General features: G+C 44.2%; 1 protein-coding gene across 1 annotated transcript in view; it reads right to left on the minus strand.

Annotated features, from left to right (window-relative positions):
- The window catches only part of zbtb47a (zinc finger and BTB domain containing 47a), a 35,473-nt gene that overhangs the window by 2,339 nt on the left and 7,138 nt on the right, over positions 1–25,996 (minus strand). Inside the window, exons 2-5 of the mRNA XM_023822836.2 lie at positions 4,721–6,085; positions 3,816–3,963; positions 760–875; positions 64–208 (exon numbers count right to left, since the gene is read on the minus strand). Of these exons, the coding sequence (XP_023678604.1) occupies positions 64–208; positions 760–875; positions 3,816–3,963; positions 4,721–6,085 (1,774 nt within the window). The remainder of the gene's footprint in view (positions 1–63; positions 209–759; positions 876–3,815; positions 3,964–4,720; positions 6,086–25,996) is intronic.

Raw genomic sequence — 25,996 nt, forward strand, 5'->3', positions numbered from 1 at the left:
GCGGCGAGGTGGGCCCTGATGGATCCCCCCCCCCCAACACACGCGGGACACCCAGCATCTTACCCGTGTGGGTCTTCATGTGCTCGTCAAAGTACTGCTTCATGTTGAAGTCCTTGCCACACCACTGGCACATGAACTGCTTGTGTCCAATGTGGATGCTCATGTGGGACCGCAGCTGGTACTTGTACTGGAAGCGCTCGCTGCAGTTCTGGGTGGGGGGGGTGGAGAGGGAGATGTTGAATTGGGAAGCTCCGGCGGGAAGTGGGGGGGGGATGACAATCGGACACCCTGAGACAGCATGGGGCCTTCAGGGGATTGGGATGTCATTAAAACGACCCCTTCCACATTCAGGAGACCCAATGATGCTATCATCCAAGTGCAAAATAGTTAAGGATTTACAGTTTTAATGAATTTTTATGTAGAAGCATGACTTTATATAAAATATACATGAGGAGTGGGGTTTACAAAACCATATTAAAAATTGACTGGTACCCAGGGCCAGATTTAGGGGGGTGGGGGCCCCTGGGCTCAAGTCATTATTGGGGCCCTACTTGCAGCATAACATACTGCTGAAACAATCAGGAAAAAAAAAGTTGGGGCCCCGTACAACTCGGGGCCTGGGCTACACCCTGGGTTATCTAGTGCGCAAGTCTGGCCTTGACAGCTGATGTAGGAAACCTCCATATACTCAGTGAAGTCATGGAAATTATTTGGGAAGGGGTTTTCTTTGTGAATGTGTGTAGGGGGCGGAGGCCTCACCTCGCATTTAAAGGGCTTCTCCCCCGAGTGCTGCAGTGAGTGCACCTTCAGGGACATGCTGCGCTTGAAGGACTTCCCACACGTCTCGCACGTGAACGGCATGTCCTTGGTGTGAGCTGGGAACACAGAAACGGCATTTAGTGACATGCTAGCGGACCGAGGGGACCGAACGCTGGTGGGGTAACGTTTGGAGACCACATTCTGTAACGGGAAACACAGTGGGATGAACTTCATTTGGGCCGATATGCAGGCATGTTGAACTGATCCCAGAACACAGTCTGTGTAGTTTACATTTCCCATCGTCTTCAGAAGGTGTTATAATAAAAATGATTAAAATATGTTGTTGTATTGACAGTCTGTCTTTTTTGTTTGTCGGGAGCCTGTTTGGTCCTTCATTTCACCATTGAAAAATGATACAATGAGGGACCACTTTAAACATCCATTTAAAAATTAACCATACAGTTAATACAATATAATTAAAAATCTAAAATCTCAACATGGCCTACTACACACCTAAGGCAAATGTGGGCATTTTAATTTGATAGTCTAATTCAGTCAGAGTGTTTGATTAAATACACATTCTTTACTTTATATTCATACTATTTACATAAAACATAATTTGCAGATAACATAAATATATGAAATTGTTTTAAAAATGAAATCCGTAAAATAATTGCATAATTATAATAATGGAAATGGCACAGAAATATTAAATAATTTACAAAAAAATAAACCAATGTAATTTCCTAACCCCTTACCCTGCAGTACCCCTGATACTGGATATTTCCAAAACATGCTCACTCGTTCAATTAATTAAATTTATTCATGCGAAATATGCAGACTGAAGGTGGTGGGGGGGGGGGGGGGGCGTAGGGTTGCGGGAAATATGGGAGAAGGATAAAGACGACGCTCGAGTTAAACGAAAAACATGACCAGCAATACATTAGGCCTCACGGCAAAGGAGAAGTGTGCTTTAACATGTTGGTGTCACAGGAGAGCAGATGTGACAGATTGGTTGGTTAGCAGTGAAGGTTCTAGACTAACTGGGGGGCCAGACTGGGGCCAGTTGTTCTGTTCGGGGGGGGCAGATGCATTTGACCTTAATGTCCTCCAAGTGTTACTTACACTAGATTGTTAGCATTAAGAAGCATAAGTTATTTATGGAATACTTTTTATACATTTTACAGTTTTTACAAATATGTAACTCACTTTGATTTTTTGTTTACACTGTCTTGCTTCCACAAGCTTGATTATTTTTTTCTGTCGTTAACTTTGCTTTTCACCAACTGAAGCAGCTGGATGACCCGGCGCCCCGGAGAATCCGTCAAGAAAATATGCTTACGTTAGTGTTTCGGCTGTTCTCAGCGCACAACTTTTAGCCCAAATATATAAATATAAATAATAATAATAATAATAATAATAAACTAATAAAATACATTTATTTCAGTCCCAAGTAGCTTAGGGGGCCGGGGGGGAGGGAGGGGGGGCATGCATGTTGTCACAGAGGCACTGGCCCCCTTCCCCCCCAGAACCTCCCCTGTTGGTTAGGAATAAACCCATTTGCGGCCGTAGGCAGTTCCTTCCGCGCAGCGCGCAGATATTTAATTACCATATTAATGTCAAAACCGCTGCAGCGACGGTAAGACGAAATGGCTTATTAGGAGTGAAAAGAAAACCAGCCGGGACTCACTTAGTGTGGCAGCGATACAAGACATTTACAATGAGCCCACCAAATGGAGTCCAAAGGAAGAGCTCTAATTTGACAGGGATGCCTCTTAAACACATATACATTCAGAGAGCGTTTTAGCAGTGCTGGAACTGGGCTGCTGGCGGCCAGCCTGCTGCCATCTAGTGGCAGAAAGCTGCTAAAGCAGGCCTTCATGCTCCCGGGGAACTGCGTGGGAGATATCAGTCCGGTGGTGACCCAGGAGTGGCCAGGTCCGGAAACACGGTCCGAGGAACATCAAGCTGGCCATTTTGTAGAAGGGTGGGACAGACCCCGTGCGACGATTATGGACTGGAAATAAAGTCCGGTCGGTTTGGTTTTCTCATCAGCGACGGGAACACTAAGCAGCTGCAGATAACCAAATCACAGAGCTTGTTTTTCGAATCCAACTCTAATATCATTCCTCTGAGGTGTTTCCTCCCATTGCTACTGCACAGTCAAGTACAAATCTGTGATTAATTAAATCATTTGAATTTCTAATGAGCGAGTAGAGAGAAAACAAAGCTATTTGTCGTCCCTCTGGCTTGACTGAAGACAGCAAAAAACCAGGGGGGGGGGGGGGGGGAGTGAGCATGTTCATATATCTGCCTGCGAAAGGAAGCCTATTGCTGCTGATGCTGATGAACACAGTAGCGCTACACACCACATATATGCCAGTGATTCAGAAGGCATGGAGGAGCCAGGTTATCAAGTGGCTGATCCTTAGCGGAGCGGAGCAGAATGACGGAATGGCACCGCACTCCCCCAAGACATTTGTTTTCTCTGAACATTCACGGCCCATGCAGCCCGGGTATTCATTTTGCGTAACCTATTTCTGTCACAGGCGCTGCTCTCCATGCAGAATCCGCCTCGAGACGAGCCGGCTTCCGAGCTGGTAATACGCAAAACATCCGTATTTGCAGGTTCACCGGCGAATACGACCTCAGATAAAACCCTGCAGGACACGGAGGAGCTGATTTACGATTGGGCCGCACGTACAGGGAGGATTACTGTAGCGATCAAAGGAAACGCAGATGTCCTTTTTTCTGCCAAGACGGCGAATCACCTGATGATTAAGAAACATCTTCATATTAAAGAAATCTAAGCGAACCTGATTAATACATTGGAAAAAATTAGACAAGGCAAGGACATGCTAAAAATTGACCTTTATAAAAAGCTTTATTATTCAGTTGTTTCAGAAATATAGAGAGTCTAGAAGGAACCCATTAAACATACCCTGTAGTGAAAGCTATTGATGACAATAAGAGGACAAAGCTGGACGAATATGCCCAAAATGTCCATCCTAGTCAATGTAAAGACACCGGTCTTCAGTTTTAATGACCATACTCACCAACCATGTGCTTCCTGACATGCGCCATCGTGTAGAACTTCTTCTCGCAGATCTCACAGGAGAACTTCTTCTCTGCATAGCCGTGGACGATCTTGTTGTGCTCGTGGAGAGACCACAGCTTCTTAAAGGCCTTGCCACAGGTGACACACTGGAGGCCCAAGAGAAGCAGCATGAGCCACAAAAAACGATGTGTCGTATTCGCCACACCTGATCTGACTTTTGGGGGCTCATCACTGAAAATAACTATACCTTCCAAGTCAATGCCTTCCCCTTTAAGAATTTGGTAATTAAACTCGCATTACAGTATTTCAAAATCAATACCAATTAACAGCAGCGACTCAGGTTCCAAAAACATGCCACTTGGTGACATTAATGCCGACCAAAGACAACCAGCGATACAGCAACCTTAATTCATACTAATTTCAGTTATGATTGCTTTAAGCTTTCTTAAATCAAGGAATTCACGAAGGCTTAAGGTACCAGACTCCAGAGAAACCCATTCGCTTTTGGGAGTTTCACTTACACAAAAATGTTCTAAGGACAGAACGAAAAATGATTGGTTGAGAGAGACAACCAATTAGATTGTAGAGGAGGTGGGTCCAAGCAACTACAGGAGGTGGGACTAATACATCTGGTTGCTTGGATCCACCTTCTCTCTCTGAACTAGTCATTTTTCGTTCTGCCCTCAGAACATTTTTGTTTAAGTAGAACTCTGATGAGCAACCTATTCCCCCAATTATGGTTCAAACTCAGTTTTAAGTTTGTGTCTGGTATGAGAGATTTGTGACTAACTGTATCTAGCACCAACATATAAAAATATCTAAACCTGCCTACGGCTTGTGAGGAATCCCATTGTCGGACCCCAGCTCTCCCCCAATACCAGACATCTTTCTCACTCAGGGTACCTGGATAGTCTTCTCGCAGTCGGTCTGACGGTGCAGTAGCAGCTCGCTCTCCAGGAGGAAGCGTTTGCCACACTTGTCACAGATCTGCATGCGATTGTGTGTGACATTCATGTGCTTCTCCAGGTACCAGCGGTTGTTGAAGACACGTGGGCACTTCATGCAGGGGAAGTGCTGCTTCTCTTCCAGCTTGACCTTCTGGCCTAGACCCTCCTGGTCTTTCTTTGTCTTGCGCCCCCGACCTTTGCTTGCCCTCATGGTTATGCTCAGAGTCTGCTGAGAGGAGACGGTCGCCGTGGTGTCTCTAGAGGCCCTGGTCTGTCGCCGAGGCCTCTCAATCTTCGCCTCTGGAATGTTGTGGCCATCTTCCTCCGGCTCCTCCTCATCCTCCTCCTCGCTAGAGTCCCCCAGGTCCTCTTCCTCACTCTGATACTCCTCATCTTCCTCCTCCTCCAGTTCTGCATCTTCATCCTCCTCCTCGTTCTCTTCCTCCTCATTGCCCTCCTCCTCCTCCTCCTCATCTTCTTCCATTTCCTGCTCCTTGCCACGACTTCGGCCTAGTATAGCAGCAGACTCTTTTGAGGTGGTCTTGCCTTCAGTGCCCTTGGAAACATTCAGCGTTTGATTGTTAAGGTTGACTTCCACAATGATCTGCTCTCGATTGAAGGACGAATGGCTGTCAGAGTCCTCCAAGTCCTGCACAATGCTCTCGATCTTGCAAAGGCGCCCAGCACCCTCACCACCCTCCTCCTTCTTGAAGTATTGCTTAGGTTGAATGGGGTGTGGCTTCCCTGTGCAGTCTTCTACACGTACAGAGTAAGGGTTGTTACCCTCTCGGGCATAGAGTTTAGTGTGGAGGGGGTCCAACTCTTGCTTGATCTCCCGATAGAACTGGGAGGGGGCATTTCCACGCCCATCATGCTTGGCCATGTCAGCACTGAGGACCAAGGAGCGACTGCTGATGAGATCTTGGCAGGAGGTGGCGATGTCGCTCATCTGGAGCACGGCAGCAGCGTTGAGCACGTCCTGCACGTTGCAGGCGTTGACCAACAGCTTGGAGGTGTAGATAAAGTTAAGGATCTGCTGCAGGCCCTGTGAGGTGATGGCCTCTAGTGACAGCTCCACCCGCTGGAGCTGTTTGTTCTGGGTGAAGAGCGAATGGAAGAACTGGCTGTACGCTGCCAACACGCCCTTGTGGGCTTGGAAGGTGTTCTTCTGACGCACCAGCACTATGTCCACATCACACAGGTTGGGCTGAAACAGACGCTGCTCGTTCAATCTGTCCATCAAACACGTGAAATGGAGGGCAACATCCTCCACCAGTGAGAACTCTGTGGAAGGGTAGTCAGTCGTCTTTTCCACTATCAGCTGCAAGAGGAAGGGAGAGACCATCAGGAAAACACCAAGAAATACATAGTGGGCATGGCCCTCAACGCCATCTATAAACACCAGCCAATTAACACACTGTAGACAATGGTTGGGCAACCCTGATCCTGGAGTGCTGATTTCCAGCAAAGTTTCTTTCCCACCTGGTCTCTGATGAACCACACCTGATCTCAGGCCGATAGTAAATCATCAGGTAGGATATAAAACCTACTGGATACCAACACTCCAGGATCAGGGTTGTCTGCACCTGCTGTAGACATTAGTACTCATCAACAGTGAAATCCCAGTGATGACGTCAAATCAAAGTGGGCACCTCCCATACCAGAGGCTATTCTTCCGATGGGAGGCATATTCTCCTCTGAAAGAAGCTGACCAAGCAAAGGCTTCAAATGACAGCATGATCAGCACATTCCCAAACTCGACATCGCCAAAGCGCTGCGCTGTCCTTTCTAACGAACACCTAAGGCGCTCTAACAATCCGGTTTATGATATAATACCAAAATGGATATTAATCTACATCTTAAAATGTTAACCTGAGAAGGACAATTGAGTAATAAAAAAAGCTGCGAAGCTCCCCAGCAGCTGAATGCTCGTCATCCGCAGTGTAGCGGCACACGTTAGCATATTGCTAAATAGCTTAAACAGCTTAAAACATCAAAACTACAAAACCAAGCTGCCCCCAGTTGACAACTTCGAATGATGTAACCTTTTAATATTTTAATCTCTTGAAATAATTCATGAACACATGTCCTTCATGAATATAGAGCACGCAGGCCAGAGGTTTCTGTGCTCCAAACACCAGTCACCCTGAGAATAACTTTTTCTTTGTTTTACCTTAAGGCTTCAGTTTAATTATGCAACTTATTACCAACGTCGTCTGCATATCGTTTGCCGCGGCACTGCGGCTCTGCCCGAGTGAGACGGTTATTAATGCAAGTCACTTTCTCCTGTCATTCAATACAGCGCAAGCCAGGGACATCGACTCGCAGACTAGCCTAAAACGCACACAAGGAGAGGGAGAATTTATAAGTTCCGTAACCAAGGAAACTAAAGAAAGCAAGCTTAACACTTGGGATTGTAACGGCAGGGCCTGATTCTCAAGATCATTTCCCTACCTGAATGTAAATGTCAGAATCTCTGCTTGTCTGGAGCGTGGAGATGAAAGCCCTGGAGCAATGCACTCAATCAGGAGACCGTGCATTTATTTACAATGGCAGCAGCAAACAAGCCGCCGGGAGATTAAGCAACATGGCTGTAATAAAAGGTGCCATTTTCCAAAACGCCAAATCAGTCAGCGATTCTCTTCAAGTGTCGTAATCTTTTAAATTCATATTAATCTGTACAAAATGGAGGGTCTGTTCCAAGGATGTTGACGCAGTTCTCTGGAAAGTCCTTTTTTGTGTTAAGGACAGATTAGAACAAGATGGCAAGATATCCATCTCACTTTTGCAGCATTGATTACATTTTGAGAAGCTAATCTGACAAGGTGTAGATTTTCGTATATTATCGCAGATCTTAAATCAACACAGAGGACACATTTGAATGTTTGCCCTGAGCACTTTTTGTGAAAAACGAGCATAACTGTACTTGAAAACAGGTGACATCCGTTAAATATAGTTTATATTAGAATTAATATCATCACCTTTGAAGTCCAGTGTGACACAACAAAAAAAACTGAAATGAACACCAATAACCCCAATGAAAAAAATATTCCTTTGTGATCAACACCCTTTATAAAACACTTATTCCTGAGACAATGAGACACCCATCAGACATCTCTAAACCAGTGGACACAAGAGGCCCTGCCCCCCCCCCAAATCTGCTCATTGCTTTCTGCTCTGCGTAAAACGTCCCGTGCCTAGCTTAATGTTCTCCACTCCTCAATCCTTTCGGGATGACCGCTTCAACCAGGTCCCCTCTAATGCTCCTTCCTGCTTTCTCTCCGAGGTGTCACTCCCAGACTCTGTCACGTGACTCGCAATGGCACCTTCACATTATATGTCACATTCCCAACAATAACAGCTTGTCTCTTTGGGCCATGCAAATTTAAACTACACGTACAGTAACAGTCAAAAGTCTGAACATATCTACTGAAAAACATTTGTTTCTTCAATTAGATAACAACCCCAAGCACACATTGAGGTTATGTAGTAAATATTATATTTTTAAACAATGAGAATGCTGTGACAGATGACCTGGCCCCCAATCTCTCGACCTAAACCCTACAGAGCTGGTTTGGGATGAGCTGGATCAAAGAGTAAGAGCAAAATAGCCAACCTGTGCCCAGAGCTTGTGGAATCTCCTTCAGGACTGTAGGAGAAGCATTCCAGGTGGCTACATCTGGAAGCTGGTTGAAAGAACGCCAAGAGTCTGCAATGCTGTCATCAAAGCAAAAGGGGCTGTCTTGAAGGGTCTAACACTGGAGAACACTTTTGAGATATTGAACACCTTTGAGATACTGAACACTTCTCCAGGTCATTGCAATATATGATATGCATTACTTCACTGTCTTGAGGCATTTTACTATAAGATGAATAACCAAACTGTAATAAAGAAAAGCATTGTGTCCAGATATTTGTCTGGTGCTGTATATGAAATACTGTATTAAACTTACAGGTGCATGAATACACACACAAGAAAAAACAACTTATTTCCTCTTATTAACTTCCACTACTCTAGTGACAAAACATATGGTATTTCCATAACTCTCTAATAGATGATCCAGCCAAAGTCTTGCCACAGCATAAAAAAAATTGTAATCTCCAGAACAACACATCCTTACAATGCAGGATGAGCCACGCTCTGATTTTAAGTCATTTTATGGTCCTACTTACCGAGGGGCTTTAATGTTAAGTCCAGAGCAAAGCATTACGGTACTGAAGCCTCGCTGCCTGGCTACATGTAAATCCACTACGGAGGAAGACAAATCTGTAGCAAAAGTTGGGCTCATCCTACTGCACGGAAACAGATCTTTATACCAAGCCTCGGAAAGGCCTGTGGAAAGCAGAGGAGGCACAGGGGTCCAATCTGCACAGCCTCTCACTGGGTACAACATCTGCTCACCAGCCCAGAAGCATGGAGACTGGGGTTTCACAGGGGAACACCACGCTGAACTGTCAGTTAGTCATCAAACATGGAACCAAGGCTTCCAGCTCCCTTGTAGCACTTCACAGAAAATGCAGAAAAAAAAAACATATGCACCGCACTTTGATGCCTGACAAAAAAATAAAAACAGCTGGAAAAGACCTCTGCTTCCCTCGCCTGGGTTTGAATCTACAGCCCCAATACTCTGCTTCTTAGGATGCCTTTAAAAAACGTAGAGGATGCCAGACGACCCTTGGAAAAGCAGGGAAAAATAGATACCAGACTTCATAGCATAATAAACATGCAGACTGTTTGGATAGCTGGAGCACACGCTGAATTGGACCATGGGATTTAAATGCAGGAGTGACCGTGAAGTCCAGAAAAGCTTCATCCCATTCAGAAGGACCCTTTTATCTAAACTGGCCAGCTTGGCACCATCTCAGCGACGCTACGTCAAGAACATACTGCTTTTGGCCTCTGTTTTTATGTGGCGCTTGGACAGGACATTGAGGAAGACGTAGGCCGTAAAAAGTCAACGTGTCTGAGACAGGCGACTCCAGCAGAGTGCGTCCCGAGGCGCAGATACGCAGAAAGCAGGCAGGGCTCCCACGTAAATCGAGGAATATGAAAAATGAACAGCACAGCATCTACATTTCAAACTCGACCAGCTGCGGGAGGTGCACTGTAAACCATGTGACTGCGAAGCATGATTAACAGGCCGACAACCTTCTAGGTCATAAACTGGGACTGGAATACAGGTCCTGAAAGTCTAACGATACCACAGCCGGTCCAAGACACATGGACCTCAAGAAAACAGGATGGTTAGGGAACGTTTCTGATTTTTGCGCGCCAGAATCTTGCTCAACAACAGTAAGTTCACAAAAAGGATCAGGATGGGTGTTAGCAGAGAGCAAAACATAATGGAAAAAGGATGTACTTATAGAAAGTTAATTTAATATGCCATTTTTTAATATGCTTTGGCAGTAATGATAAAAATGCAGTATTACTTAAATCACCTTAATGTAAAAACACTGTCGGCGGCACTAACATTATGTGCTATCTGGATGTTCTTTTCAACATCTAATTTTTTTGTGCTGTCCCATATCTGAAAAATCTGTCACTATGGTTGCACGAGTGACAAGGTAAAGCTTCCCCCTTTCCTTGGTGCGAGGCCAAAAACGCTCTCTTTCGCAGCCACGGAAACAGCATGGCGCCGAATGAAGACGCGCTGCGTCGATGGTGATTCAGAGATCTCGGATTCACACAGAGTTCCTATAAACCCCGTCCAACGACATGTGCGTACCAAACAGGGAATCAAAGGAAGTATTCAGATCAATCCTCCCCAGCAAAATAGATGTACTATCTGTTATTTCTTCCTGTTCTCCACTGCAAATCTTTCCACTGGAGAGAGAGAGAGATGTTTACACATCTTCCCCAGTGAAATGAAAAGAAAAAGTTCCTTTACCTGTAACTTATAACGATGGCTAATCTTCATATTTTATTTAATATGACAGGATCAGCACTTGCTCCCACATGTGACCACATAAATTTGGAATAATAAACTACAGATGCCAACAAAAAAAAAACACATAACGAGATAAAAGGGGAACTTCTCTTCCTTTTGTACACCTGGGTGACACCTGAACACCTACACACTTGAGGCCATGCGGAAAGGAGAGCAAGATGTTATGGCAGCAGGCTGAACCATATTTAGAAATAAAGCCACTTTGTAGGTAACAACAGTGACCAAAAACGTTTTACTTCAGTGCTCCCACAACTTTAAAGTTTGAAAAAAAGAAATGCAGTGTGCAGGACTAATTAATGTGGCTACAAAAGCGTTGGTGACTTGAGACTAGACATGTACTTCAGCGCTGATGACTCAACCACAAAACTGTATTATTTTCTCATGCCGAGTCAATGTCTCTCCCTGAAAACCACAAACACATGCTCTGTCACCAAACAACAGGTTTATTTATACTAAACTAGCGGTCATGACTAAAACAGGATTAAGTTTTGAATTGACTAAAAGCGTCTGGTGCATGCTGACAGATCTGTTGTGATATAAAATGACGTTTTTCAAGGTTGTCACTGATCCTCATGGAAAGATCGTGACAGTCTATGGCAGGGGTGGGCAGTCTTATCCAGAATGGGCTGCTGTAAATGCGGATTGTCTCTGCAACTCCTCAGTCCTGACACCTGGGTTTGAACAGCTGACCTAAAGGTTATCCCAGAATCCTTCAAACACACTGGCCCTTTGGGGAAATGATCACCCACCCCTGTTGTAGGGCACTGGAGTAATTGACAGGTAAGTCATGGATATCGGACTTGTTACAGGTGTTTGGGGTGGGGGGGGGGGGTTTGCGGGGGATGAAGATCTGCCCTCACGCAGTCTTTCAGACAGGTTGTAGTTTCTATAGCAATACTTTAGGCCCCCTGTCCACAGTGTAATTACTGTTTGAGGCCAATAGGGGGCCCTCAAACCTCAGAGCCTCCATGCAAATGTGCGGTTTGAATGGCGCTAAACATCGCCCCTACCCTCAGATGGGCTCACAGAGCAACCACGGTACAACAGAGCATATCTAGGACCCCAGCGTGCAACACCAACATCACCCATTACTAGTGCAATAGCGTAGTGTCTGACAAATTCCAGTGGACATGATTTTGCGGCCATTCTCAGTAAAACCAATGTGCTTCCTTTACATAGATAACAGAGAGCGAGGTTCATTTTCCTTGCTCCAGCTAATTCTGCTGCTTGCAATAATGGAGGGGAATTTTAAAAGGCCCTGACAAGAGAAACCCTTAAAAGTCGATCCTTGTTCAAGTGCAGCACACGCAGTGAGCCACCTAAAACCGCTATAACAGCACCGTCACTTTAAGGGACCAATTTCCTGGGCCAGCATATTGTTAATGAGCAAGGCAATCAGCCCGACCCTGCATCCATAAGCAATGAAGAGAACTGCAAACCAAATGCATTTCATATTAATGAAAAAAACCCATGTCAATTGAAATTTAATCAGAATAACATTTATAACCAATCAGAGCATCAAACCTTCCTAATTACTCCCCTTCTTGTCCCAACGGGTCCCGGAAGGTAGGTGCATTGATTTGAGAAAAGACTGGCCCAAAATGCTTCAGATTCAACTTATTATGCTGGAAAATATACATTAAATTTTTTTTCATGAAAATAAAGTACAGGGTGTCCATAAAGTCTCTTTGCAATTTGAAACATTTATTACAAAGGCATACAGATATGTGGTAATTATTATAAAATGAGGCATATATTATTAAGTTTTTTTGCCTCATTTAATACACCTCTATATGGGCACCATTAGTTGCACAAAGAACATCAAGATGGTACTGGATTCCTTGCCATGTTCGCTGTAGCAAATACCCTCATCAATGGTGGCAATGGCATCAGTGATCCTCTGCTTTAGATTAGTGATGTCCCATACCTTTGTTTGCAATGTCATTAAAAATTGATAAACACTGAGTACATAGAACAAATCTGATGAAGATATCTCAACAACTGCATTTGTAATTCATTTCTGAAATTGTAAAGAGACTTTATAGACACCCTGTATATTTCTTTTTACGAACCTTTGCTATGTCTTTCAAAAGGACCTTATCCAAAGAATTTGTTGAAATGCAATGTGATTTTACAGCATTCCTCAGTTAAAATATAAGTTTTACAGGGGATATGTAGCAAAATCCTGCAATCAGTGCTGTGTAAATGAAAGTGAGGTTCCCATTTATTGGGTAGCCCAACAGCCATATCCCAAAAAACCTTAAAGATAATAACTGGAAAATGTTAGAGTCTTCATTTGGCATCAGAAAAAAATGTTTCTTTCAACTTAACCTGGGTATGTAGTTTCAAGCAGGCTGCTTCAGTTCTCTACATTAGAAGGACAACAGCACTATTAAGGACTTTGCATTCCTTGATTGAAAACACAGGAATGCAAGAACAATTAACGTGTGAATGAGACACTGAGTTGATGGAGGGCGGTTCTGCTCTGGGTCTCAGTAAGAGGATATTCACCATGTGTGCCGTTTGTGTGTCCACACTGCCACAGGTGTAGCGTTTCTGCTTTGGAAACATCAAATCCTGTTACACACACACACACACACACACACACACACACACACGCACACAGCACCATACCGATCCCCTGAATCAGCAGTAACCTTCAGCAGGGACCTTGAGGTGGGCTCACACCTGGCAGCGGCACCGTGGTATAAAACAGAGAGCGGTGAGGGCTGCGGGGAGGAGAAAGTATACCCACGTTAACTGCTCGCGGCGTCCGGGTGCCCAGCCTCCCATTTGTTAGCAAAAGCCCCAGAACATGTGCTGGGATCGTGGAACCGTCACGCCGTGGGTCCGAAAGGCACCCATCAGACCCAGGATCAGGCCGTCCAGAGGAAGGAGGATCTGGAGCGGCGGGATACTGCTGTGTCGTATCCAGGGGAATTCGACAGCGTGAGGAACACCCGCTAACCGCTATGCACTATTAGGGAATCGCCGCAGCTTCACAGTGAGGTTTGTGGCAGCAGGATGGAGGCACATCTATCCGATCAAAACCAAATACAAAATACAGAAGTATTTACCAAAACATCACCGCGAGGGAAGGCACAGAATGAAGCCAAATGGATAATGACACAAAAATGACAATCCTTTCTCCAACAAGTCCAGCTGGGCTGGGGGGTTAACATATTATCAAATTCGGTCAAAGGCTCCATAGAGCGGGGGGAAGTTAGGATGATTCCGTGGGCCCTCAAGTGACAGGGACCCAAAAAAAAAATTATCAGAACAGTAACGGATTGGTCTGGGTTGGGGGACCAATATGATGTGCTTTCAGGGGGCCCAAAATCTCTGAACATGGTGACCTACATTAAAAATGCGTAGAACTTGGCAGTTATATAATTGCATGTTGACTTTGGGTGAGGGGCATCCACAGTTTTATATATGTAAAAAAAATGTTAAAACGGAAATGCAACAACTGATTTTTTTTCCACCGACAACAACATTTTTGCTGCAAGAATCGTGAGTTTTTTCAGTACATCATCGGATTAACCTGCTGTCACGCATGCCCCCTTAGGTACCAGGAGCGCACAGGTCACACACGCCCGTACTCATTCTCCCAAGCAGCTCCCCTATCCTGCCATGAAACAAACTTGAGCGATTTAGTCTACGAAGCACCATGTTTAATTACACTGCTGTACAGAGCTCCAGCTTTCACTTAGGGCTAAACAGAGCCCATTAAGCCCAATGAAGCACATGCCAGTACAGATGGCCCCCCACCCCCGCCGCTCAACATCCTGATTAGAGGGCAGCAAAATCACTGCATCTCTCCATTTGCTGGGAGATAAGGAGGAAAAGGCCTGATATATGTGTCTGAGAGGACCATGTAGCGGAAGACGGGCTTCAGAGAGCATGACCATGTTCTGGTCCACTAACCACCAAGCTAAGTCTTAAGGTGGCCAGATACTTCAAACAACATCCGGCCCAAACGAAATCGAATGAACTTCGACAAGAATAAAGTGTCACGTAAAACGACGTCGGCCTCTAGTCCATTCAATGTCATGGCACAACCCTAAAAGGCGCAGAAGAACAGAGCAGGGAAAGTGAACATATGGTGGGAAGTGTGCGAGTCATTTTAATAAAGGAGACAACAGCTCTTTTACGATGGAAGTTGCTCTCTTTATTAACAGCCACTATTGGTTTAATACTATCAGTGGCACAGACAAGGAAGCCAACAATTTGCAAGACACTCACGGTTACATGCTAACGGAAAAAAATGCATTAACTATTAACAGAGATACACTAACAAACGTATTAATCTACAATATTTGTGGTGGTGCAAAGCATGCTGGTCCTGTTGACCAATCCTGTGGTGTCACATTTATGTCAGCCAATCGTGGGCAGTGGGTGGGCCAATCATGGTGGAATCAGAACTAAAAAAAAAAGTTTCTCAGGCACCCTGCACAGACGGTGCGCCAAAATGGTGATCACTGTGGTAGTTATGCATTATGTGATGTCATATTGTCAAAATGATGTCGATTCTGCCAATTTTGTCTGAAGTACATAGCTACCTTTATACCATTAATGGACATAGTGCCTTCAAGGGAAAATAAATATTCTGAGAGGTTGATAGAATATGGGTGGGTCTGTCATTGCTTCACAAAGATTGAAATACCAAACAGAAAAATGGAAACTTCCAAGAAACTGGGAACTCATAACCGAGGAAGAATGATTTTGTATGCAATGTGGTTTTTTTTTCTTATAAGCTATAAGGCTTATAAGGAAAATGCGAGGCTTAGGACAGAAATTTTCTATGGCATTTGTTAACCAGATGCATGGCTGGACAATATACAGCCGCGGAAAAAATTAGAAGACCACTCTATATTTTTTAACAAATCTACATTCTTAATCCTGGATTAATTGTGGTTTTGCTGGCAGAAGGCTATGCTGAGAAGCAGGTTGCTTCCAGGTTCAAAATTTCTAAGACAGCAGTACACAAGAACAAGGTGAAGCAGGACACACTGGGTAGAGGTAGAGGGCAGAAGCAACTTTCTAATGCCAGAGATGACCGTTTACTTATCCAGCAATTTCTCATGAATGGTAGGATGACATGAAGTGACCTTCCAAAGGAATGGGAAACATTAAGTGCAGGTATGAAGTGCACTGCTAGGACAGGTCATATCAGGCTCCTAGAAGCAGGACTGAAGTCCCTTAAAGCAAAGAAGAAACCCTTCATTAATGAGAAGCAGGGAAGACCCAGGCTGCAGTTTGCAAACAAAATACATTAACTAGAGAGTGTTTTACAAAATCTTTAAAGGAAGTTTTGAGGCTCTGATTCTGCATGTCGCTTTGCTTCCCTTTCCCCCCCCCCCCCCGCCCCGCCCCGCCCCCGCCCATTATCTTCCACTGTCTATGGGGTAAGAGCAGCATAGAAAGGCCAGGGTCCACACACCTCAGAAGTTAAGTGTGTCTGATCTCGATGTCACTGCTGTTACAAGCCAAGAGACCTGACGGACCATAAGTCGGGACTTGAGCGAAGTGCCATGAGGAAAGAAAAATGTACTTGCCTGTAAGACGATAAAGACAATATGGATAGATGACACTGCGCCGTGACATTTTTCTTTAAACTCCATTCTGAAAGTGCTGATCTTTGTACTCATGCTTTGGACCAAGTTCAAAAGATATTTAAGGGCAGTTTTCAGACCCAAAATGCATGAAGAATACAAACTCTGAAGGAAAACTCCATAAAATGATACAAAAAAATACAGCTAGTGAAGAACACAGATGCTCATTAAAATCACATTGACATAGAACATCCAACAACTACAATGATCAATTATATGCTGTAATGACACTAATGGCGATTAGAAATAGAACACTAGATGGGACACACTTCTCAATCTTTCAATTCCGATGTTTCATACAGATCTATTGCTATAGGTGCATAAAAATCAAGCACCTTGCCATGCAGTTAGGTTTACAAACATTTGTGAAAGAATGGGTCATTCTGAAGAGCTCAGTGGATTCAAGTGTGGGACTGTCATAGGATGCCACCTTTGCAATAAGTCAGTTTATGAAATTTCTTCTCTGATAGATATTCCACAGTCAACTGCAAATGGTATCACTGCAAAGTGAAAGCGTTTAGGAACAATAGAAACTCAACCACAAAGTGGCAGACCACGTAAAGTAATAGAGCGGGGTCGCCGAGTGCTGAGGCCGTACTGTGTAAAAGTACTGTAGTTTACATTCTGTTGACTCAATAACTGCAGAGTTCCAAACTTTCTCTGGCATAAACTCCAGTGCAAAAACTGTGGGCCAGGAGCTTCATGGAATGGGCTTCCATGGCCAAACAGCTGTATGCAAGCCTCACATCACAAAGTGTAATGCCAAGCGTCGGATGGTATAAAGCACGCTGCCTCTGGGCTCTGGAGCAGTGGAAACGTGTTCTGTGGACAGATGAATCACACTTCCCTGTCTGATGGACAAGTCTAGGTTTGGTGAATGGCTGGAGAATGTTACCTGTCTGACTGCATTGTGCCAACTGTGAAGTTTGGTGGAGGAGGGATAATAGTATGGGTTTGTTTTTCAGGGGTTGGTCTAGGCCCCTTAGTTCCAGTGAAGGGAACTCAATGGTTCAGCATGCAAAGACATTTTGAACAATTCTATGCTTCCAACTTTGTGGGAACAGTTTGGGGAAGGTCCTTTTCCGTTCCAGCATGACTGTACCCCAGTGCACAAAGCAAGGTCCATAAAAATGTGGTTGGGTGAGTTTGGTGTGGAAGAACATGACTGGCTCACACAGAGCCCTGACCTCAACCCTATCAAACGTCTCTGGGGTGAACTAGAACAGAGATTGTGAGCCAGGGTTTCATGTTCAACATTGGTGCCTGACCTCACAAATGCTCTTCTGGATGATTCTTCTGGAAAAATTCAGACATACTCCAAAATCTTGTGGAAAGCCTTCCCAGAAGAGTGGCAGCTATTATAGAGGGGGGACCAACTCCAAATTGATGCTTATAGATTTAGAATGGGATGTCATAAAAGTTCCTATAGGTGTAATGGCCAGATGACCCAATAATACTTTTGCCCATATAGTGTATCTTCAATTATTATTATTTTATAGGAGTTCGGTCTAACTGAATTACTGAGGTGCTTTGGCCCCAGGAATGACCTGGCTGACATGTTACAGACTTAGATGTCATTAATCTTACTGATGTTACACGCTATAGACATACCACTGTTTTAGAAACGAGCCTGTAGACAGGTCTTCGGTTACAAACAAGTGACCCATTTATTCTACCAATCGACGTTCATCCAAAGGAACCATGGCGTGGCATCACAGTACAAAACACAGTGGCGGCAGCAACAATAACGTAGCGTAACATAGCGTAGCATAGCAGTCAAAAATCCTTTGCCCATTCGGGGTCTAACACCTAACCATAACATTCCCATTGACTGCCTATATACCTGTATGACCCAATTAATGACATGCACCACCCAGTGTACACAAAGAGAATTACAAACAAACCTCCCAGCAACATTTGGCTTCAACAATTATTACTTAATATTAATGTTCATCAGTAGATTTTTTTAAATTCCGAATAACCTACATAATTTACCAACATAAGCACTGGGATGCACAATATTCTCTGTTTTTTATGGTTTTTTTATTTTTCTTGTTCCAACTTTATTTGGCTCAGGTCCGCCTGTATAAGGAACCTTCGCCTGCCAATGCACGCCTGCTTACTTATGCGCCCCAAACGACCAAAAATTGCAGCAATCCTCCCAGCCGCAGCTGTTATTAGCCGAAGCCTTCCATATACCCAAGAACACCCAGCTAACATTGATAACATGTGCCTGAAATGCGAGACGGCCAACCTCAAAGTCTGACTGATTAAACTGGCTACTTTCAGCAGACTTTGAAGTCAAACGTAACGTTCAGCTCATAAATATTAATGGATCACAAAATGGCCTTTTCTGCCAATCAACTCCAGACACCTTCTTGATCAGCCCCTCACTGGGAATCAAAGGGGATTTTCCAGCCCAGCTCCACTCACCTGTCCTGATTTTGCAGAAGTGAGTGCAGCACCTTGAGATTTTGGGAAACAGTCTGAGCAGACAAAAAGGCTCACAGAAGTCAAACTAGACTGTGAGGTTGCCTTCTGTGCAATTAAAGCCTCAACCCCATAGGGAGAGAGTTATAAGCCCTATCATGCCGACTGAATTAAGAGATACTACAGAGACCACACAAAATAAGGAGTATATCAGGAACCTCATATATGGAGCCATGGTCTGAAGACTGCAGATTATTCTACTGGACAAGGTTTCGCTTTGGAGTTTTATTTACAGAAAAATTTTAGGAAGGCAGAAGGAAAAATGATTGGTTCAGACAGATAGCCAATCAGATTGTAGAGGAGGTGGGTCCAAGCAACTAGAGGAGGCAGGAACAAGACATCTGATTGGTTGGTCCTGCCTCCTCTAGTTGCTTGGACCCATCTCCTCTACAATCGAATTGGCTGTCTCTCTGAACCAATCATTTTTCCTTTTGCCTTCAGAACATTTTTGTGTAAGTACAACTCAATGAGCCAAGATATCGGGGCTGGTGGTGGATGGAACCATTACAAATTTTTTTGACCCTGTCATCAGCTGCATGGCCCTGGACACAAACTCATCAGAAGCATATGGACAAGCAGGTAAATGACACTGGGCTGGCTGAGCTGTGCATGTGAGATATGAGAGGTCAGCCATTTATATGTTAATCCAGCCAGGTGACCGGTTCTTATGGAACAACGGATGCAGACACCCTTAATGAATGCAAATGCATTCATTTAGCTTGGTCTCTAATGGTTTAACCTATGAAGTCTTTGAATAATATAACTGCTGGCAAGCCTCACTCACCAAGTCATCAAACAGAAATGCAAAGACATCCAGTGCTTTGCACTGAGTTTTCTGTGCGGCTTCACCTGTGATTAACAAACACTTTAATCCTGATGCGTAAAAGGCTGATGATTTTCAGTACTGTCTCCTCTCAATAGGTGGAGCTGTTGAGTACTAAATATTTTATAAGATTTGAAGGGGAATGTTAACTTGGCTACACTTCTACAATACCCAAAAAGGTAAGGCGACCTCACAATGTGGCCAGCAGTGAGTGCAGTGTTTAAAGATCTAGAGCAGCATTTCCCAAACCTCTACTGGGAGACTGCCTGGCAGGGAGCTGGGAGGGAGCAAAATGTGGACTGTCTGGCAGGGAGCTGGGAGGGAGCAAAATGTGGACTGCCTGGCAGGGAGCTGGGAGGGAGCAAAATGTGGACTGCCTGGCAGGGAGCTGGGAGGGAGCAAAATGTGGACTGCCTGGCAGGGAGCTGAGAGGGAGCAAAATGTGGACTGCCTGGCAGGGAGCTGGGAGGGAGCAAAATGTGGACTGCCTGGCAGGGAGCTGGGAGGGAGCAAAATGTGGACTGCCTGGCAGGGAGCTGGGAGGGAGCAAAATGTGGACTGCCTGGCAGGGAGCTGGGAGGGAGCAAAATGTGAACTGCCTGGCAGGGAGCTGGGAGGGAGCAAAATGTGGACTGCCTGGCAGGGAGCTGGGAGGGAGCAAAATGTGGACTGCCTGGCAGGGAGCTGGGAGGGAGCAAAATGTGGACTGCCTGGCAGGGACCTGGGAGGGAACAAAATGTGGACTGCCTGGCAGGGACCTGGGTGGGAACAAAATGTGGACTGCATGGGGGGGTCCCCAAGGTCCAAGGTTGGGAAACACTGATTTAGAAAATAAAAATCTGCAGTACCAGAACTGAAAAGGTGCCTGCCTCACAAGCCCAAGAAAAGCTACTACTACTGTTGAGAGCTTTTAAAAACTGAATAAGGCTTTCACTAAGAAAGCAGTGACAATGCAAGTCACATGACCTGGCTTTCTGTGCTTTGGATATTGTTATTTGTGGGGAGCCAGACACAAGTGCTGAACCCAAACTTCCTGACAGAAAGGCTGCTAGATTCATAAACTGCACAATAGGTCCTTAACCTGTCTCCTTTGTAAGAACCATCTGAATTAAGAGTTATATCTAGCTATACATGCCTTTACATGTATATTTTGTTCACGTTCAAAAAGGTTAACTAATAAACCTCAAAAACTAGCCATTCAATCTCTATCTGTTGATCAATTTCTTTGTCCCATTATAAAAAGTGCCATATTGGTCGGATTGGACCTTGGTGGTTTTTACGAACGAGAAAGTAATTACAAAAAATTATTAGGTGGGAAAAAAAAAACGTAGCATTAAATCTGTGTGATTTATGGAAACAGGCTCTGCAGAATGGCTATGTAAGAATCATAAAAATGTTTAGGACAGAGCTCATCATTTACAGCTCAAGAATTAAGTGATGTTTAAGCGTCTTTTTTTTCTTGAAAAGCAATTAATGAAGAAGCAGAAGGACCTTCTCAAAAAAAAAAAAAAAAACGGGACTTGATTAAAATTCAATCATCTCCAACTTGCTCAGAGCCAAATACAGCATGTACTGTAGGTCACACCTTTCACATAGCGCTGGCTGCCAGTCCTTGGTGAACTCAAGTTGTTCCCTGTACTTGGCACCGCTGCCCACCACAAGATTGTATTACAGTTAACACTGGCAGCTCGGATTCCCCCCTCCCCCGCTCCCACACCGTCCCCAAGCCTTCCTGAGACGCCTTTCCAACCCACAGCACAAAACAACACTATTGTTACCTGGCACGTTCCCATCAAAAAACGACACAAAGATCATTTCAAGGAAAAACTAATTAAGGAAACAAACCCCCCCCCCCTTCACCATGGCGGCCACGGCAAAGGCATGGAGCTACATTGCCTTTTTCACTCTGCCTACCACTGGACTCATCTGCTTGATAACAAATATGCAGCTAATGTAGGGCATTTTGACCGGCGCGCGGGCTGATCCAGGCCCCCCCGTGACTCCCAGTCAAAGTCAGTATAAAGGAGGATGAAAGGGGGGGGAAGGGTGGGGAGGCACTGGGGAAATATTAGCAACGTAAAACCGGCTGAGTGAAACAGCAGCCCAGTCTGGAGTGGAGCCTCGTTTGGCCGCACACGCTGCAAACCTAAAGCGGACTACATATTTCCTGAGCCCAGCTGAAGTCTGGGTGTGCCGCTTCTGCGGAGTAAATGGAATATGGAGGGAGGATTGGAGATCCACCAAGAAAGACGTGTGGGGAAAAGACTATGAAAGGTCAAACATTCACACATCTCAAATTACTGTTATCAAAACCTTAAAAAAAAAACGTTATTTAAAAGGAAGGCTGCAAATGGGTTGAAAAGTGAACATTACTCATTACAAGGTAGGTTCAAATCAATAGCATGTCGATGTAAGAAAAAACACAAAAGGTATTTCATCTTTACACAAGTGCTAAGATGAGAAACGCCAAGTCAGTCCATTATAATAACGCTTCATAAGACAAGCCCTGTTCCTGAACCAAACTGAACAAAGGAATGCTGATCAGAGCTCAATTTTCAACATGCTATTCAATCAAAGGTTATCCTGTGCAGTCTGCGCTCAAGAAAAGTCGAGCTGTTAATTCTACCGCCAATCAGAATAAGTAACTATCCAAGTATCTTCTGATTAGCATGCTGCTAATGTGCAACTAGCATGCAGACAACTGCGTGAACTCTGACGATGTATTAGGTCCGCTTGACTCAGGAGATCGGTTGCCTGATGCCCTCCGCATCATCATGCAGCGCAAGAAAACATATTCTGCGCAGTGCACAATAATCACAAGAAGTCCCAACAGAACCAGAGGTCCTCCACAGTCCGGAGCGTCTCGTAAACGAACAGCCAGACAGCATATGTGCGGAGAGTGCCGAGGCAGTCACTGCTGCAGCAAGAACTCCTGCAAGATTTAACCGTCCTGAGCGAACAGTCACAGAACCTCAGAGACAAACTGGTGCCATGCTGGAGGAGGTAGAACCCAAGAGCGACTCACAAAACAGGCTCAAGGGGAATCAATTATCAAGACATGCACAGAAATCCCTTTTTATTTCAAATCAGGGCAACCAACGTAAACATCCCGAGCTTAAACGTACACTTTAAACCTTAAAAATATTTTCTATATTGGAACATCTCTCTCTCTCTCTCTCTCTCTCTCTCTATATATATATATATATATATATAAAAATTCTTTTTTTTTTTACTTTTAGTTTATTGTAATATTTTTTACTTGTTGACTTATTCTTCTTAACTCCTTAATTCTATTTTTGATTTGCATGTTCAGGGCAGATTTCACTACATGTTGTACTTGTATAACTATGTATATGACAGATAAAGTATCTTGAATCTTGAATCTTTAAAACATGTTTGAAAGCCAATGGGTGGGAACACAACTTGCCAGGCCAATCCTAATGCAACCACTCCCCGCTGGAAAATTACATAATCGCTTAAATTTTCTTCTAAATCTTCAGGACCTGACAAATTCTGGCTGAAGTTGCTGCCTTATAACAATGCCAAGAGGCGATGGCCCCTGTTATTTTAGTCAAACCGTCATTTGTCTTATTTTGAGGCAAATAAGATTTGGCTTCATTTAGTCACTGAAGTGAATACTCTGTCCTGAAGTAAATCTGACTCAACTCCTCTGGAACCTCTTGGAAACCAACCAGCATCTCCTCTCATCAGATCTATAATGAATCACTCTAACCTTTTTATCATCCTCGTCCTCTGCAGACCACAGGAAATTCAGACTTGTGTATATTATGTTTCACGTATTATCCTTACATTTCGCAAATAAAGGGATTAGTATGGGGAAGTCGGGCTGCACTTATGATAAGCCCAGAGATGTCATGGAGGGAGGTTCGAAATGGAGTGACATCGTCATCAGCAATGCATGATGGTCTAGCAGCTCATCTATCTTCCAGATGATCACATCTTTGAGCCCTATAAAAGTAAGATTGGCTGCAGGTGCCTCCTGTGACTGGCGACCGTCAGCTTTGAGGTCATGTTCATACTCTCTGAGGCACCACTACCTTCAAGTTCAAGCTGTGTTCTCATCCTCCACAGTACCTCCTGGCCTGTACATTAGGGCCAGTAATCTGATCAGCGACAGACATACTTCACCTGTGGCTGCATGCTGGCTTGGTTGGTTATTGGCAGAGGTGGAGATTTCAAGTCCAGAGAGTACGAATCCAGACCAAGATTTTGTTTCAACCAACCAGTTGAGTCCTCTGTGTCTGTGACTCTTTATACTGAACTGGTTGGTTGAAACAAAATCTTGATCTGGATTTGTACTCCCTGGACTTGAAATCAGTGGAACCTCAATTTATGATATTTAAACAACAATGCTTTGCGTGTCAGCAACTGGCAACCACCCTTTTCCTTCTGAAGGCAACTCAGGGTTGCACCAGGCATCGGATCTCATTTCATTACACGTCACCAGGGAAAGGTGTCACTGCGCAACTAACACTTTCAATTTATGCGACGCCATCCTTTTACGTGACTGAAATTCGGTGCACACCTCATTAACGATTCATTTTTGGTAATTTAATTCATTTAGTGCTGTTTGTCAGTCATAAACTGCAGCAAAGGGCAAACGGGAAGATTCGCTGGAAAAACGAGGTGTATTGCTTCAAGGTTAAAATAAAGACCACGTCCACACTGTGATCTCTTGAACAGCCTGTATACCACAGGCTGTTCATCCTCTGTTGCAATAATTACTTTCATGGAAACCACGGTAGCAGAAAATTGTTGCCCAATCAAAACAACTCAATGCAAGGGAGTTGGAAGTATAAGTAATAATTTAGGATTAAACAGAAGTCAATAAGCACCAAATTTATGTGCTTTTGTAATTATTACTGATAGCATGTTGAAGACCCCACTAAGAAAAATTAAAAAAATTCAGAAAACAAAGACAATTCGGCCCAAAGAGCTGCAATAGCAAATCGCATGAAAGAAGCGTTGTACTGGGAAACTGGCTGGACCCAGAGACGTCGGCAGTGTGACGCATCGCGGCCCAATGAAGGAAGAGGTCCCGGAGGAGAGCGCATCTACACTTCGCAATGCTCTCACCCCTAATCACCACTGGAAACACAACAGCTATAACTCCACCAACGCCATGAATTCCCAGTTTGACATTTCTCCATCAAGTTTTCAGACTGAAGTGCCACAAATATTGATGAGTCTCGAGATGGTCAGAAAAAAACATCATACATAAAAAATTGTGGGGCAACATATTATTCCTCAGAGCCGCTGGTCCAAACACAACGCTCAGAGTGTAGGCATCTACCACTGTTTGCTGCTGAAAATAAACCACAGAGAAACATTAACCTTGATCCATTTACACTAAGATCAGATCAACACTGCAAGCTCTGCTGAACGGTTGTGGGGGGGGTGGGAGGGTTGAGGTGTCAGTGGAAGCCACGCAAGGAGACTGGCACAGGCCCTGTAATATGAACTGGTCAAAACTTGATTTCATCATAAAATATAATCTGTTCACCCTGCCTATAAACAGCCATCTGCACTTTGGAAATGCAGCAGGAGTCTGAGGCAAGCATTTGCCAGTAGAAAAAAGATTAGGAAAAAAAAACACTTAATTTTTCATGTATCAAAATGTCTGCTTTCTCCATATAGTAAGATGGATATTAATTCAGAACAGACTGAGCAAACACACATTTTGTCATAATTTATGAAAATTAGCCTGTAATACTCTCCGTTCAATGAGGCATTGAATTTGTATTACCAAAAATGCATTGCATCCATTGTGGGACCTGAAGTTACTATAAAGACAACAACTACATATCACTCCTCTTGACTCCATCCCAGTACATCCACAGTTTTGGAGAAAAACTGGGGCCAAGCTCCCCTATTCCTTCAAATGGACTTTTTGTTGCACCCTGAAGGAAGACCTAAACCAGCCTTCCCCTTTTCAGTAAAATCTCAGAAAAACTAAAAGTGAAAAATGCTGCAACTCATTTTATATACATATCAAATGAGCAATTAAATAATGGAACTTGTGGGGGGGGAACAGGCCTGCACCTGTTTTGTTTTACGTCTAGTCATCTAATAAGAATCACAACCCCCCCTGGCCCTTGTTTTAAATAAAAACTTGAATAAATCTCCTGCCTGTGGGGGGGGGGGGGCAGCACTTCTGCTCTTCCAGGCAACCCAGGCTCAAGTAGGAATAAAAGCAGGAATATCCAAAGGCCATGCAGATAAATCTGAAGTAGGGCAAACTTCACACACAAATGCTAAAACAAGATATTTTCAGACTTCTCTGACACAACAGAATATAAGACCAGATAAAACAAAGTTCATTCTGTCCTCTCTAG

This window comes from Paramormyrops kingsleyae, chromosome 4 (assembly GCF_048594095.1).
Source record: "Paramormyrops kingsleyae isolate MSU_618 chromosome 4, PKINGS_0.4, whole genome shotgun sequence".
Taxonomy (NCBI): Eukaryota; Metazoa; Chordata; class Actinopteri; order Osteoglossiformes; family Mormyridae; genus Paramormyrops; species Paramormyrops kingsleyae.